At 38.3% G+C, this 16,582-nt stretch overlaps 1 protein-coding gene and 1 long non-coding RNA gene across 10 annotated transcripts in view; one reads left to right on the forward strand and one right to left on the reverse strand.

Moving 5' to 3' along the window:
• The window catches only part of SGCE (sarcoglycan epsilon), a 64,686-nt gene extending 59,591 nt beyond the window's left edge, over window positions 1–5,095 (forward strand). For 7 of the 9 annotated variants that reach the window (XM_074367475.1, XM_045508721.2, XM_074367478.1 and 4 more), the window contains 2 exons: window positions 1,975–2,018; window positions 4,809–5,095. In XM_074367475.1, the coding sequence (XP_074223576.1) occupies window positions 1,975–2,018; window positions 4,809–4,825 (61 nt within the window). In that variant the 3' untranslated portion in view covers window positions 4,826–5,095. Of the gene's footprint in view, window positions 1–1,974; window positions 2,030–4,808 lie in introns of those variants that run through there. The other 2 variants (XM_074367477.1, XM_074367476.1) reach the window with 1 other exon arrangement.
• A 3,383-nt stretch (window positions 5,096–8,478) lies between these two features.
• Window positions 8,479–16,579, reverse strand: LOC141578175 (uncharacterized). The gene is made up of 3 exons (XR_012508227.1): window positions 16,441–16,579; window positions 9,832–9,910; window positions 8,479–8,972 (listed from the first exon to the last, which is right to left on the reverse strand). It is a non-coding gene; the product is annotated as an uncharacterized LOC141578175 (long non-coding RNA).
• Window positions 16,580–16,582: the final 3 nt, after the last annotated feature.

A 16,582-nucleotide genomic window follows, 5' to 3' on the forward strand; every position in this document is an offset into this window, starting at 1 on the left:
CAAGGATAAGTAGGGCTGAAAGGTAATAGCAAGAAAAGAATGTAATTATTGAGATGAATTAGTACGTAACTTCCTCCAATTGAATTAGAATTGATTTTATTTCCTTAACTGTATATTTAAAATGGAACGGATTTTTTTAATTTAATCACTCGGAGTCATTAACATTCCTATGGATTAGTTTTGGTGTTTAAACAGTATTTAACTAGCATGTACTGTTTTCCAGTTTAGATCGTTGTATTTGGAACATAATATTTGCCTGGCTGAAATGATTCAGATCAGTGGTTTTCAAACTCTGTTTCTTGGAGGTTTCTTAGAAATGCCTTAGGGGCCAGCATGTGAGGCAAAGGAAACAAAGCAGGCTGGATTCCTAGCTCCCTGGTTTCAACCGGGGCAACTCACATTTATCTCTTTTGTACATCAAGAGTTCTGCTTAGGATTTCAATTAAAAGGAATTCTATTGCTGACGAGAAACAAAAAACCTTGAAAATCCCTGGCTTGGATCAAGCCCTGTTCTGTAGCAAGGGGCTGACTCTTAGAATTTCTTCTGCACAGAATATAAACTGTCCATGTTTGTATCCTAATTTTAACATCCAAATTTGAAACTAAATGGGTGTATGTGAGTGTTAATAAACATGTGTGTGTTATGTGAATCTTTGTAAATACCTTCATTTTTGCATGTACCCATTCAAGAAATATTTACTGCATGCTTACTACTGGGGATACTAAACAAAATAGGATGATTTTACTGTCAAGGCACTTTGGGGTAGTTAAACCTTGTGTGAGGAAAATGCAATGACAGTCAGTATGTGTGTGAAAGCATGCTAAATGGTAACTGTTTGAGGAAGGGGTGCTTAGAGAGTGAGGAGGCATAGAACAGTTGGTATTTGAGATGTTACTTTTTTAATTAAAAATAATAAGTTAGATAGTTTGATTAACATTCCTTGTGGGATAGTTTTAAATCGCAGAAGTAATCTGAGTCCACTATAACCATTTTTGAGTTGAGTTTGCAAGGACAAATGGGAGCTGGTTGGATGCAAGAGATGGTAGTGGCCAAGGTGGTGGTGGTAGTTGTTTCAGGCAGTTCAGAGACGGCTCCAGGTACAGACCAGATCTATAGATAGCCTTCTAGGCTACACTAAGAAACTTGAAACCTACCTTGCAGGGAGATAAAGGGAAAAAATGAAACATGTTCATTTGAAGGACATAATCAGGTTTGTGTCTTAGAAGATCATCTGACAGCAATGTGCATAGTGGATTATAAGGGAGCAAGAATGGGGATGAGGAAACAATTCAGATCAGTTGCAAAGTTCCAAGTGAGAAATGATGATGGCTTCAGCCAAATAGCAGTGGAGATGGGGAAGATGAAAACATATTAAAGAGATTGAGGAGCATCTTCACGAGTTCCCAAGTGACTGGATGTGAGGACTGAAAGAGAGAGAAGGGTCAGTGATGACTTCTATATTTTGACTGGTGCATCTGGGTGGTTAGCCAGTGTCATTCCCTCGGATGGGGATGGAGGAGCACAGGTTTGGAACTGTGAATGAAGATGGTGATATATGTTGTTCTGTGAGTGTGTATATGTGTGTAGACCTGGATCTAACAGTGTGCAGATTATAAACACAGCCCTGGAGCCCCTGTGTTCACATCTTTATTCACCACTTCCTGGTTATGTAACCTCAGACCTCTAAGCCTGTTTCCTCATCTGTAAATTGGGGAAAATAATACCTGCCTCCTAGTGTTGTTGTAGGTGTAGCAGGAACTCTGAATATTATCAACTGTTGATATTCACCTTCCTCAAACCTCGGTTTCCTCATCCATAAACTTATGAGGAAAGGGGGTGGGGCATGTTTGTGCTAGATTAGGTGATTTCTGGGGTCCTTTCTAGCTACAAAGTTTTTCATTCTAATGTGCCTGCTCTATGTTTACATGTGTATGGACAAACACACTTTTACTAAAAATGTTAATCGTTTCCAGGAACTTGCCACATCAGACTCAGATTCCCCAACAGCAGACTACAGGTGAGTACTAAAAGTAATACGTCGATGTTTATGGGTGAAGCTAATAGATTAAAAGATAATTATAGTGCTATATAGTTTATGAAGCTGTAGCTTCACCAAATAAGGCAAAACAGTTGTGTCATTTCTTAATCAGAGTTAGAACCGCAGAATAATAGCTTAGATTATTGCATACATTGGCGTCAGTGTGATAAACACAGAGTAAATGATCTTAGAGCAAAAGCATCCATGGAGGTCCTGTCTAATTAAGGAAGACTGAATAAAATCCCCTTCCTTCAGCGAAGCTCCCCATTCTTCCCCTTGGTATGAAAGATTCTTAGCTTGGATGCTTCCAGGATTTGTCTCAGTAAGTGAGCAGCTTGAAACTGACTCTTACAAAAGGAAACCATTGTGACTAATCACTGAGGCTTCAGGGGAATAAATGAGAAATGGTTGGCCTGGTTTTAATGCCACTTTAAAAAGCTGTTATAACATGACCAGTGACAACAAGATGGCGCACAATTCTCCCTGGACTATTCTATGTCCCTAAGACTTGCTTTCTTTAAATCTATTTCTTTCAAGTGTTCCTTAAAAATTTCCACAGCCAATTATTTCATTCATCTCACCACTGAGTACATGACTTATTCATGATTGTCTTCTAATTAGTGGTTGATTCCTGGTTCTAATTGCCGAGCAACCAGTAATGCCTTTGTAGCTCTTTTGGAAAAGCAAGAGCAGTTCTAAAAATGTAAGTTGGATGTGGAATTCTGAGTACGAATAGTGGTATTGTGGTAGGGAAGCTATTAAGTAAGTCTCTTTAAAACTTTAGGCACATATAGAAAGTTATTACATGTTTCCATTCAAAAAATTATCTTCTCTATTACTGCTTTCGGGAACTTAAGGAGATTTTCGTTTGACAACTTTTCAAAGATTTGAGGCAAGTATAATGAAGTTGTTCATCAGATTTTAGTTACAAGATAACGTTTGTAAGAATTTTCCCCCACAATTTTGATTGCTTGTTTTAATTAAATGCTAACATGTTTCAACAAGACTGTTCAATATATTGATGCGGTGGTGCTATGTGTTTGCCTTCAGGAGATTGATGAAGGAAAAAACTGTTATAAATTTGTGTTACCTAAAGAGCAAAGAAATAAATGAATCCCTGCTACCACTAATTTCATGACTTTTTGTTAAAGAGGAAAAGTATTTAAAGAATATTTCTACAATGGAAATGCTAGAACCTCTTCCTCCTTAACCTCAGAGATTTCTCTCTCTCCTAAAATAATCTTTCCTCTGATTCTTAATTATCTCAGAAAAGGGGTGAAGAAAGACAGTATCTAGAAAAATAGTAACTATTTTAAGAAAAATACTTTAAAAATCCAGGTTTTACTTCTTCCTTCTCCCATTGGGGGAAATAAGGAAACCTAAGTAGATGATCTTGGGGAGATTTACCTGATAGTTGTATAAATTTGCGCAGGTAGACTTCATTAGTGTGCTGCATTTTAGTAATAGGTGGCATTTCCAAATACAAGGACAATTTATGCCTGAGCAAATGTTATAAGAGCCAGGAATTTCCATAGGGGGACTTTAGGTCGTTCAACCTAATTTTCTAAGTTATTTTTCTAACAGATTTTGGGGAGCATTTTGCTCAAGTTAGGAAAGCTTTGATCTCCTTTTAGTTAACACTACAGCCTATTACCTTCTTGTTTTCTTACATTTTTCTGTAATATGGAGTATATTTTTAACGAAAGTGCACTCTCTCTCATCTTGGTTGTTTTCTCCTTGTTTTTGTTTTCGGTGAGCCCCCAAAGTAGTTAAGTGCAAAGGGAGAGAGACCACCCTCGCATTTCATGTAATTATGATATATTGTTGTGTTTCTGCCTCTGATAAATTCTGAAGTAGAGCCGTGCCTCCTGGAGAGAAGATCTAAATGGGCAGGTTACATTCTTTATTCCCGTTCAATTCATTTGAATGAAAAAGTAAAGTTTGTTTCTTGATCTGTAAGGTATTCTCTTCTGTCTGTGCATGCTTGGATTCAGTGCTGTGTATGTGTTTCCATGGTTACTCCATCCTGGTTATCCTCATATCACTAAGAGGCAACAGCATTTGTGCATCATTATCAGAATTTGCATTTTCCGAGTACCTCAAAGCTCTATACTAGTGCCACAGTTTTCTTTATGAAGGTAATTTAAGTACAAGAGTTTTTCCTATGGATATCAAGTAATTTTATTGGTAGCTTCCTATATGGAATTTGTCAAGAGAGAGTATGTCTGAAGTTTGTTTTATTTAGTTAGTTGTTTTCTTTTAAATGATCATCCAAAGTTGGAGAAGTGACCTAGCTGCTGGTGTTGTAATCTTGAACTTAAGCGCTAGCTGAGCTAATAGAGCAGTTACAAGCTGACGACAGTACTACCTTTTGGCCCAGGCCCAAGCCATTAGGTTGGATGCTCTTCAGGTTGTCTCATTTTCTCTGCCCTTCCAACCCACACGGTATTTTCTAAAGAGCCACGATTAAAAAGCACAGTCATACATCCCACAGTCAAACTCACTCCTTTTGTTCATTGTGGGAGGAATTTTCAGGGCGTACCTTTTGAGAAATACAATACGTTATAGCCTTGGCCCTAGAAGGAGAGGACTAATTTAGAATTTACTTTTTTTTTTTTTTGAAAACCAAATGCAGAGAAATAATGCAACATAATTATTTTAAATTATGCTAAGAAGAGAGAAAATTACACCTTGCCTTAATTTGTTTGCTCACAAACTCAAAGTGTCCATGCCCTAACTCATGCCCATATTCATTCTTACACATTGCAGGTAAATGGTATCCCTGAAGAAAGAAAACTGACCGAAGCAATGAATTTGTAATCAGACAGTATAGCACTTATATCTTATTTTTCTTCTCTTCCAATAATGCATGAGCTTTTCTGACATATGGCATGCATGTCGACAGTATTAAGTATATGCCAAATAATACAATATAACATTCATTTTACTAATGTATTTTTTTTGTACTTAAGGCATTTTTGACAATTTGTAAAACATTGATGACTTTATATTTGTTACAATGAAAAGTGATCTTTAAAATAAATATTATTAATGAAGCCTGATGTCTGGCAAAATTTACTTGAGAAAGTTTATTGGATTGCCTCCCAGATAGCAGGAGTCTTTCATTGCTAGGAAGGGGTTCACCTTTATTCAATAAGATTTTATTAAGCATTTCTTAATGATATATAAACCGTCTGTGCTTCTTTGTTGCAGGTGAGCAATCTATTTACATACTTTTATCCTTGTGACCTATAAAGCTTGTTCTTTTATATACCACTTCTTGGAGTGTTTTAGGGTAAACCTGGTTTTCTGGATTGTGGAGCCGATGATCCCCAGTTCATGAAGGGCAGCCCAGGCAGCACATTGAACTTGACTCTATACACAGATATTTGGTTTTAGAAGCATGTCAGGAGTTGTTACTCAAAAAGAGAATAGTTACCTGCTGATGGCAACGTGTTTAGCTCTAAACCCCCAGGCTCCCTGGTGGTAACACCACTTTCAAGGCTTAGCCGAGTCTCCTTAGCCCATGTTGGTCCGTCTCATGCATCTTGGACACTATCAGATGAATGTGGCCATCAGGCAACTAGCAAGCCACTTTTGTTACAGACTCAACCATCTGGAAAACCTCCTTTGACTTTGCTTTGGGCAGATTTCTGTGTTACTTGTTAATTGGCCAGAGGATACACAAGTGCTGTCTAAATATGATTCCAGAATCCAAAAAGATTCCCTGTTAGTATTGTGTGCAGCAACTTGTCTTCCTCTTGGGGCGAATACTCTATCATGTCCTTGACATTGAAACTCCCACTTCCAACCACACTCTTTCCTAGAACTTAATGGAGGATGTACGTTTTTTGATTTCTTAAAGATTTATCTCATATTCCTTTCCAAGACAACTAGGGCACTGCCACTGCTTGCTGTTCTCCAGAACTGATCAGCTTGAGGTTGTAAATGAGCTAGGAGGAAGGAAAGTTTGCCACAACTCCAGACGACTAGATTGTGGCACAGGGTGGAGAGTTAACAAGATGTTGCTCCTGCCAGGTGAAGTCAGATGGTGCCTGGTAGTCCACATGAGTAGAACAAAGTAATACAGGATCCACAAAGCAGGAGCTGCAGATCAGGGATCAGAAACTTTATTCACCTGTTCTAGAAAGGAGACTGCTATGGTGATTGGAAAATGCAGTGGAGTTACCCTTAGTTTTCACACTGCCCATTTTAAGGAAGTGAATGGGGATAAAGATCATTGGCCAGCATCTCACAGCTCTTCGATAATTGCCTTAATCTCTGCAGTTCCTTCTAAAAAAAGTGATCTTGCCTCTGACTTAATATTTTGGTGGGGAAGAAGGTCCAAATAGTTTTCTCAGTGGTTGTTGCTACCTTAATAGTCCTTACTTTATGGGTTAAAAAGTGTGAAGATTCTGCCCCATGCTGAGAATTTCTTTCCCAACTAAGTACCTTCATAGTAGGCAGGTAAGTGCATGGTGAGTTTGGGGTCCCAATGGTGAACTGAAATTAGAACACCCTTTTGCAGTAAGCCATAGCCCTAAAAAACATCTGGTTGTCTGTACCTTCAGGAACTCAAGAAAACTCAGATCTATATTCCAGATATCCCCTAAATTTTGTGACTTTTCTTTCCTCTGAGGTATGGCTACCCAATAAATTATGACCTCTCTTTGGGGAAGTTCACATCTGTAGGTCAATACTGCTGGTAGAAAAGAGCGTTCAGTAAAAATGTTAAGGCTAAATTTCAGACTAGGAGAATACTTAGAAGATAATTAAGTAGAAAACAACATTGAGTCTGGAGCCTCCAGGAACAAATATAGCAAGTGTGTAGGATGTGTGACCTCTGGGATTAATTGTCCAAGATTTGAGCTATCACTTCCCATGTCTTAACTATACCCAATTGAGGGGATGTATGAAAACTTTCAAGCAAACTGTTCTAAGACGAAGCAGCTTCACAAATACGTATTTTGGAATTTCCTCTGGAACACTCTATTAGCTGCTTATCTATTGCATGCCCAATATGTTAATATGAGTAAAATCCTGTTCTGAGGACACTGTGGTGGGCCGAATAGAACACAGGCTATGCCCTTGTGCAGTTTACATTATATTAGGAAAGACAGATATTAATCAAGTAGTCAAACAAATAAATGTCAAATGGCAATTGTGATAAATGCTATAAGAGAAAGTAATTAGTGCTATAAAAGCTTACCATAGGAGGACTTGACCTCGTCAGCAGGGTCAGAGAAGATTTCTTAGGGAAGTTTGCTCTGATACCAAAAGGATGAGTAAAAGCTGATAAGATGAATTGGAGTAAGAAAGAAAGTTTGAGGCAGAGAGAAGAGTATTGCTAAGTTATTTTGGGAGAAGAGTTTCTAATGAGTATAGGGTTCTATTAAAAAGTCCAGTGCAGCAAGAGAACGGAGTATAGGGAAGGGGTGTTGCGAAAGTGTGGAGGAAGGCGAGACCCAGGAGATAGGTAGGATCAAACCATGCGTGACTTTCAAGACAGAAACATGAAGTCTAAAGCATTTTAAGAACAAAGGATGTGATGTCATATTTTGCATTTTTATACAATCTAGCCAGCTATAACATAGAGAAGAGATAGGGTAGATGAGCAGAGTGTGGATAGACTAGTTAAGAGGCTGTTGTAGATGCAGTTAGAGAAATATCTTTGATTAGGGGTAGAAGAGATGGAGAAAAATGGACAGATTGAAGAGCTATTCAGGAGGTGAAAATCAGCAGTTGTGGGTACACTGACACTTTGGAAATGATGTTAAGGGAAAGAAAGGGGCCAATTCTGGTGGGGGCTGGGGGGCTGGGCATATGGTCATGCTGTCCATTGTGATAGAAGATAGCAGATAAGGACCGGGATTGAGGAAAGCAGTATGAGTCCAGTTGTGTGTGAGGTAAGCTAGAAGTGCCTTTGAGAAAACCAAGAGAAGTAGGCAGTTGGGTACATGGATTTGAAGCTCAAAGCGAGGTTTGGACTGGGGATATGATTGGTAAGTCATCTGAGTTTAGATGTTCATTGAAGCCATGAAAATCGATGAGAAATCTGGTCCTTGGTATGTCACCAGAACGCTCAATGAATAAGCCACAGTTTGTGGTACAGTTATTCCTACAGTGGCTAGCAAAAAGGGTAGGATACAGAAAGTTGGGTATTTGCCAGAATCTAATGCGCAGAGAAAGGCAGGGATGATGTTTTATTTATATTTCACAAAATTAAAATGTAATATTACTTATGTTTTTACTGCAATTTTACTACTTTATTAATGGAGGTTGTACGTGGCTACAGGGATTTCTGTGGTTGGATTGTCTCCCTTTACATTTCATTAATAGGCTGCAGTTCATCTTAGGTAATTTATCATGTATTTTTCATATTGGTATTTATAGTTGTTAAAACTGTGGCAGCCACGTTGGCTTGCTGCTTGGATCTTCTTTCAGAAGGAATTTGCCGTTCAGCTGTGAGGAGCATGGTTAACTGACAGCTTCCAGTTGTTCGCACCTTCGGGACCTGCCTTGGCCTCTGAGCAGAGGGACGCTTTTCCTGGGCAGCCACCTCCATTTGTGATGGAGCATGATCTGGCTGCTAGGGCCCAGGACTCCTCTGATGGGCAGTCTTTCCTCTGGAGCTTTCTGTCGGGTTGGCTGTGTCTTTGTCATGTGTGCATCATGGTCGGATGACCTCCTTGCCCAGTCCTGCTTCCTCCCTGTCTCCATTCCGAGACGTCAGGTCTCCATGATGGATTGAAGGTTTTCCTTGCCCAACCCTGCATCCATCCCTGTCTCCTCTCTCACAGCTGTTTCCCCCAATAGACCTGTGTACTTCCAATTCCATTTCAGCATCTGCTTTCCAGAGGACCCAGCTGATCCTTTCAGTATTGCTTTACATTCCCAATCACAAATGTGGATCGATGGTTCAAAAATGGTTCACTGAAGGATAAAAGTGATTAAAAAAATAAACACACTATGCCAACAGGTACACATACTGGAATTTCAAATAGTGCTGTGAACATAAGGAGTGATTAGGGCTGCATACAAATATAGACTATAAGTCTCTTTGTACTAGAATACATGATTTTTGGTTAGAGTTTTACATAAAAGAAGCCAAAACAGAAAAGTAACAGTGGATTTTATTGGATCAGAAATCTGTTCACTCATACCTCAGTAACTCAGTTTATTGTTGGTTTTTGCATCATTTTCAAACTGTGCAATTCCTTTTTAATAAACCAATTGGAAATGAAATTGCTAGATAAATTCACGAAAGGTAGCATTGCCACGGGAGCATTGAATTAGTTTGGTTACCCCCAAAACAGGTCATTCGTTTGGGACATGCTTCCGGGAAGCCAGAGGGTAGAAACAGAACGAGTGGGGAGGTTAGGAGGAAAGACCACAGAGGGAATGTCGTTGATCTGGCTATCATTCTGGAAAGCAGAGCTCAGTCCTACTGGGGATCCTCTAAATAACTATGTAGAATAAACCTCCAAGTGACAGGAGGTTTAGACTTTCACTCACTGACTCTCCATCCTGTAGCTGAGAGTTGCCCTGGGGGCATTGACTCTCCTGCACTTGTGGGCTCTGGTTGTGAGTAGAATGAGAGGGATCCTGGTGTCCTGGAGACAAGCTCAGGGCCGAGAAGCTGAGAGATACTGTGGACAACTTGAGGTGAGAAACTGAGAAAGAAAGCTGAATAAGCTACTAGCAAAATGTCTTGATCCGGGGACACTGCTGGCTTCTGTATAGTATTATCAGCATACAATGTTAGAAGGCAGTTGCTGTCACTTGTACTTACTAGTTGACGTTTCAGTCTGCAGTGAGATAAAATCATTGATGCACAGCATACAAGTCAACTTGTGATACGCGTGAGATTCCTGTGTAAGGGAGAATTGCTTGATGAGTTTTTTGCTCTATCATTGGAGTCTCATGCCATGGGAGGATTGATTTTCATTAGGGAGAAACTGTTTTGTGAGCTGTGTAGGTGTGACAGATATACCCTGAAATCACAGTGGCTTAACACAGTAAGTTTACTGCTCACTCATATCGCAGTCCAGTGCAATTATGTCAGCCTTCCTCCATCTTGTATGCTATATGATTTGGGACACATGATACGCAGGATTTCTATGCAAAAAGGAAATTAAAGCTGAAAGGTCGTGTGGGATGTTTTTAAGAGATGGGCTTTGAAATAGCTTCTCTCACCTTCATCTATGCTCTGTTGGCTGATAATGTCCTATTACCCCAACATAATTGCTGCAGACATGGGAAATGTAGTATTCCTGTGTACTTGGGAAGAGGAAATGATGTGGTAAACACAAGCATTATCTTTGCCACAGGTGTGGACTGGACAAAACATGTGATCAGTGCTTGCAGACTAATAGCTGATATTAAAATGAAGGACATAATTATGCAAATAAGTAGTTCTATCATCCCCAGTGACCTAATTTGTCAGAATTTTTAAGTCAGTGGAAATAAAAACAAGAAAGAAACTGCCTCGGTATAGTAATCAAGCTAGATAAACAAATTTTGGGGAAATACTGCATTAAATTCTTATAGAAAAATATATGATTTTAAGTTCCTGGTCCCTTATCTGCAATTTCCAAATCCAAAGATCTCAATTTCTTTCATAGCTTCATAGAATGTCCATTTAATGATAGAATTTGACCTGAACAAAAAGGAGGATGTTTATTTTGTCTTTCCTAATCCCACTTGGTGTGAGGTTTTGCTATAGAAAGTTTAATATTTATTACAGGGTATTGCCCTTACCCTACTGAATATGTTACATAATAAAAGGAACATACCTTATAATAATTGCACTTATAGAATCTTCAAATGATTGAATATTAAAATATACCTGGTCCCAAGAGTTTCCAGTAATGTAGTATGGACTTATACTAGTCATTTAAAAAAAAATATGTAATGACTTTTATATGACAAGCTTCTTTTTATTACCTAAATTTGGGGGTCCATGTGTGTGCCCAAAGCAAATTAAGTGGTAAAACAATGAGGCAAGTTTGAGATAAACTGGTCTAACAGAATAATATATCCCTGTTCTTTTTTTTTCTTTTCCAAACCACCTCAAAATATCTTGTTGGATGTAGTATCAGGTCGCTTCATTTGTTCGTTCAGTGAATATTTACTTAGAGCCTGTTATGTTCTAGGCATTGAATTATGCTCAGTAAATAAAATGGACATAATGTGTTATGAAAGACGATAAATAAAGTCTAGTACACTGTCTGGCACTAGTTGGTGCTAAATAAATATTTGTTGAGGGAGTTAATCTAATGTCAATAAGTAAACACTATGAAAGTTGAAGGAGTGTTGTAATAGGGACTGGGAAAGGGAGCTGCTTCAATTAAATGATCAAACTAGGTCTATCTTACGAGAAAGCACTTAAGGCAAAATTGGAAAAATGATCACATGCCAGAGTCACACTTGGGAATTTTGTCAGGTGGAAGAGCATGAGCATAGACCCAGAGCATCTCCTCTTGCCAGAGAATTTGTAGATGCTCAAATAATGGAGGTTTATCAAAAGAATTCAGGAGCCAGCTAGAAGGGGCTCACGCTGCCCAGGGATAGAACAACTTGATTAACAAATTAAGTGTAGTAATATATTATAAACGCTACATAAAATTAGAGTTCCTGAATCTCTACTGATACAAATGAATGAGTGCATTAATGAATGAATGAATGAATGAGTGCTTCCTCATAGTAGAATGCTATATAATGTAGAAGATATGATGGAGCTAGAAAAGTCATCATTTTGCAGCCACCACAGAGATAACTGATTAACGCAAGAACCATAAATAGATAAGTAGAAACCAAGACCTGGGTTCTAGATATTCTAGGGTGTCATTGCTTCTAAGTCCTTCCAACGAACAGAACTAGCAAATATACAGCAGTATGTGTATATATATGTACACACACACACACACACACACACACACACACACACACACACACGCGCGTCTATCTATCTCAATAGTAAAATAGGACATTTACATAGTCTCAAAATATCTCCCTACAATGTAATCATTAATTACTGTACTAGTTTCCTAGGGCTGCTGTAATAAAGTATCATAATCTGGGTGGCTTAAAACAGGAGAATATATTGTCTCACAGTTCTGGAGGCCAGCAGTCTAAATCAACATGTCAGCAGGGCCATGCTCCCTCGAAAAGCTTAAGGGAGAATCTTTCCTTGCCTTTTCCTAGTTTCTGGTGGTTTGCTAGCTGTCTTTGGCATTCCTTGGCTTGCAGTGGCAGCCCTCCAATCTGTGTCATCACCTGGCATTCTCTCTCTGCGTATCTTTGTCTCTTCTATTCTTCTCATAAGGACACTGGTCAAATTGGATTAAGGCCTGACTCTATTTCAGTGTGACTTCTTAACTATTACACTGATAACAACCTTATTTCCAAATAAATTCACATTCTGAGGTACTGGGAGTTTGGACTTCAAAATAGCCTTTTACTTCCCTATGTTTCATGTGTTTATTGCCAAAATGCTTTAAGAAGGCAAAAATCTGTGCCAAGATGGGTTGGGAAAGATGACAAAAATAATATTTATTGCCATTACTGGTTCTAATCAGTATTTCTTTGAGTACCTCTGAGGATGAACACTTTTTACCTAGTGTTCTGGCCATTTTCCCTTTTCTTTTACTGTAATAAAACAAACAAACAAGCATAACATCAAATTTACCATCTTAACCATTTTTAAGTTTGCAGTAATATTAACCATATTCACATTGTTGTGCAACAGATCTCTAGAACTTTGTCATCTTGCAAAATTGAAACTGTATACCTATTAAACACTAATTTCTTCTCACTATCATCTCAGCCACTGGTGAGTACTTTTCTACTTTCTTTTTCCCTGGTTTTGAATACTTTAGCTACTCCATATGAGTGGAATCATATACTATCTGCTCTTTTATGAATGGCTTATTTCAGTTAATACCTTTGAGGTTCATCCATGCTGTAGCATATGACAGGATTTCCTTCTTTTTATAAGGTGGCATAATATTTCATTGTAAATCCATATCACATCTTCTTTATCCATTCATCTGCTGATAGACATTTCAGTTGCTTCTACCTCTTGACTATTGTAAATAATAGAGCAGTGAACATGGGTGTGTAAATATTTCTTCAATGTCCTGCTTTGACATCAAAAGTATCCAGCTCATGGAGATACAGACTGAGAAATTCCAGATTAAAAGAGACTAAAAAGACATTACAAATGCAATGTGTCATCTTGAGCTGGAATTCTCAGCTCTTTTAGAAAATGAATTGTATAGATAGAGAGATGGGTGGATATACAGATAGAGAAATGAAAAATCAAGTGTGGTAAAATATTAACATTTGGTAAATTTGAGTATATGGTAATAGTTGTACTATATTTAAAATGTTTGGCAAATCTGAAATTATCTAAAAATAATTTTTTAAATTGAAGTATAGTTGATTTACAATGTTGTGTTAGTTTCTGGTGTGCAGCATAGTGTTTCAGTTATACAGATAAATATTCTTTTTCAGATTCTTTTTCAGTGTAGGTTATTACACGCTATTGAATATAGTTCCCTGTGCTGTACAGGAGGACTTTGTTGTATACCTATTTTATATATAGTAGTTTGTATCTGCTAATCCCAAATTCCTAATTTATCCCTCACTCCCCCAAAATTAAATTCTTAAAAATAGCACTATAACTAAAATATTAAGAATGCATAAAAGGGCAAAGAGTAATGCAGAAGAAAGAAGACCAGTTTTAAGGAATAGAATTAGGCAGAAGAAATGGATAGATCTATGTGTCTTTGAGAATTATTTTGTGCATAGAATTGATGGGATTTGCTGATGGCTTGGAAGTGTGGGGAAAGGAGGAAGGAAAATGATTTCGAGTTATGGCCTTAGTTCCTGTGTATATTTTTGATCTATTTACTGAGTTTGAGAAAGCTGAGCAAAGTATATATACCAAGGATAAAAGCAAGAGTTTAGTTTAGAAGTTTTTTTGTGTAGTTACAAAGGCCCACTTTTACTAAAAGGGCAAAGAGCAGGGTGGACGTGCCATCTCAGGAATTTTCAGTGCCACTTGCCAAATTTTTGTGTATATAAGTTTGTGGTAAGTCTCTGAAACAAATTTCATTGGCTACAACAGATAGTAAAACGTTAACAAGGCATGTATACTGATGCTAGGTGATGTCTGTATCAGTGCAAAGTGTTCAAAGGTTCTCTCATGGATACAGATAATGAAGTCCAGGGTTCTTGTTTCAGGTGAATGTGTAACACAGGGCTATCTTAGACAAACCTAAAGAGGAACAAACACATTTCAAAAGTAAATAGAGTTATGGCCTAATTTATCTGTGGTGATTCCTCATGTCTGAAAATTATTGGAGTATTAAAATGAATAATTAAAATTGCTTCCTCTTTGTGTTCAGTGATCTGGGTGTTAAGATCATGAACTCCCAAGCCAAGCCAAGTAGTGAGGGTCGTTGAGATAGAAGAGTTCTTTATTGACTGTACATGGAATTTCTGGTGAGACATAGCAATGCCATTGATGACACAAATTAATAGCTGATAATCATGGATTAAACGTGTAAGAGCACTCTTAAAAGAGCTTGGATCTATCATGTCTACAAACTCTGCATCAGAGTAACTCACAAGCCTATTTGAGAGAAATAGTCTTTTGTGAGAAATGCCAAGTTCATAAAAATTTTAAAAATGGGATGGAAGTTGTAGCTTTCAGCAAGATTATGCCATGTAGCTTATTTCTTGATATGTCATTTATCTACTGCTATAATTCTGCTGTGTAATAAATTACCCCCAAGATAATAAGCATTTTTTAGCTCACCATGGGTCAACTATTTAGGCTAGGTTTGATTAGAAGTTTCTTCCAGTCTTAGCTAAATTTCCTCATTTGTCCTGGAAACGGCTAACTACAGACTGATCAAGAATGGCCTCAGTTGGTATGGTGGGAAAACGTGGTTTCCCCCAAGATTATTTTATTTAATTGGATTGGCATGGACATGTTCTCATAGCATGGCAGAAACACAAAAGGGTTAGCAGGAAATGTACATCTTCTTTCAAGCCACTCTTTATGACATAGTTGCTATTAAGTAAACTGACTGAGTCCTAAATCAGAGTAGGAGAAGGATGTAAGATTACAGGGCATAATGAATATGGGGCAGTTATTAACTGGGGCCATTAATGCAATCAGTCTACCACAGTCTGTTTATGTTCCTCTCATGTGCAGAACACACTAAACCCCTTTTAAGACTCCCCATTCTCATCTAAACATGGCAACAAACTTAAAGTAGAAGATTTTATGATCTGCATCAGGTTCAGATGCTTCTCCTTGGTTGTGGCCCCTCATGATAAGGAGACAAGTACTAAACTGTGAGTAATCTGCCTTGCTGCCCCAATTCCACATAGAATGGTGAGACAGGGACTTGATAAACACAATAGATACTTATTTTTAAAAGAAGGATTCATTGGAGGTACATAACAGTTATTGATTTGTTTCCAAATGCTATACAAAAATCATCACAAACTTAGCAGCTTAGAACAACACAAATGTATAATCTCACAGTTTCCATGGATCAAGAGTCTGGGTATGGATTCGGTCTGTTCTCTGCTCAGGATCCCACTGGGCTGAGATCAGGGTGTTATCCTGGGCTGTAATCTCATTTGAGACTCAGAGTCCTCTCCCAGGCTTACTGACTGTTGGAAGAATTCAATTCCTTTTGGTTATAGTACTGAAGTCCCTGCTCTCTTGGCTTCTGTAGGTTGGAGACCACTCTCACCTCCTAGACATTGCTCTTAGTTTCTTGCCATGCAGCCCCTTACATAGTTGTTCAAGTCAACTAATTAGAAACCTAATCACACTCTATTTCTTGGTCCCATCTATACTCAACGAGAGGGGATTATACAGGGCATAATGATATCACAAGTATGCATATTGGGAGCTATGTTAGAATGCTGCCTATCACAGTCTTTCCTGTGATTCCCAAAGATTCATGTCCTTCCCAAACATTTGCCCCTTTCCCAGTGCTCCTGACAGTATCATCCTAGTATGGCATCTGTTCAAATAAAAAAAAGAAAATCTCATCATCTAAGTTTAAATGTCATTATCTCATCAGCTTCAAGTCCAGAATCTTATTTGCAACATTATTTAAATCTGGTGCAGATAAGGCTCCTAGATGTCATCTATTAAATGCAGTTCTTGAAGTTTGATTTCTCTTAACCTGTGGACCTGCAAAACTAAAGAGACAAGTTATTTTCCCTCAACACACCCTGCATACGACGGTGAGAGAAGTATAGGACAACAGTTACAAACAGTCTGGCTCCAAAGGTGGGGGAAATGGCAGATAAAAAGGAAACGCTGGTCTATAACAGCTCTGAAACCCCATCGGGCTGATGTTTTTACCTGGATTAGGCTTCAAGGCCTTGAATAATCTTCTGTGACCCTTGGTTCCATCCTCTGAGTTGTTCTTTCTTTTTCAGGAAAGGTAGCGTGTATCTACAGCTGAGTAGTTTTATCAGCCTGATTCCTGCCGGTAGAATTTGGA

This window comes from Camelus bactrianus, chromosome 7 (assembly GCF_048773025.1).
Source record: "Camelus bactrianus isolate YW-2024 breed Bactrian camel chromosome 7, ASM4877302v1, whole genome shotgun sequence".
Classification (NCBI taxonomy): Eukaryota; Metazoa; Chordata; class Mammalia; order Artiodactyla; family Camelidae; genus Camelus; species Camelus bactrianus.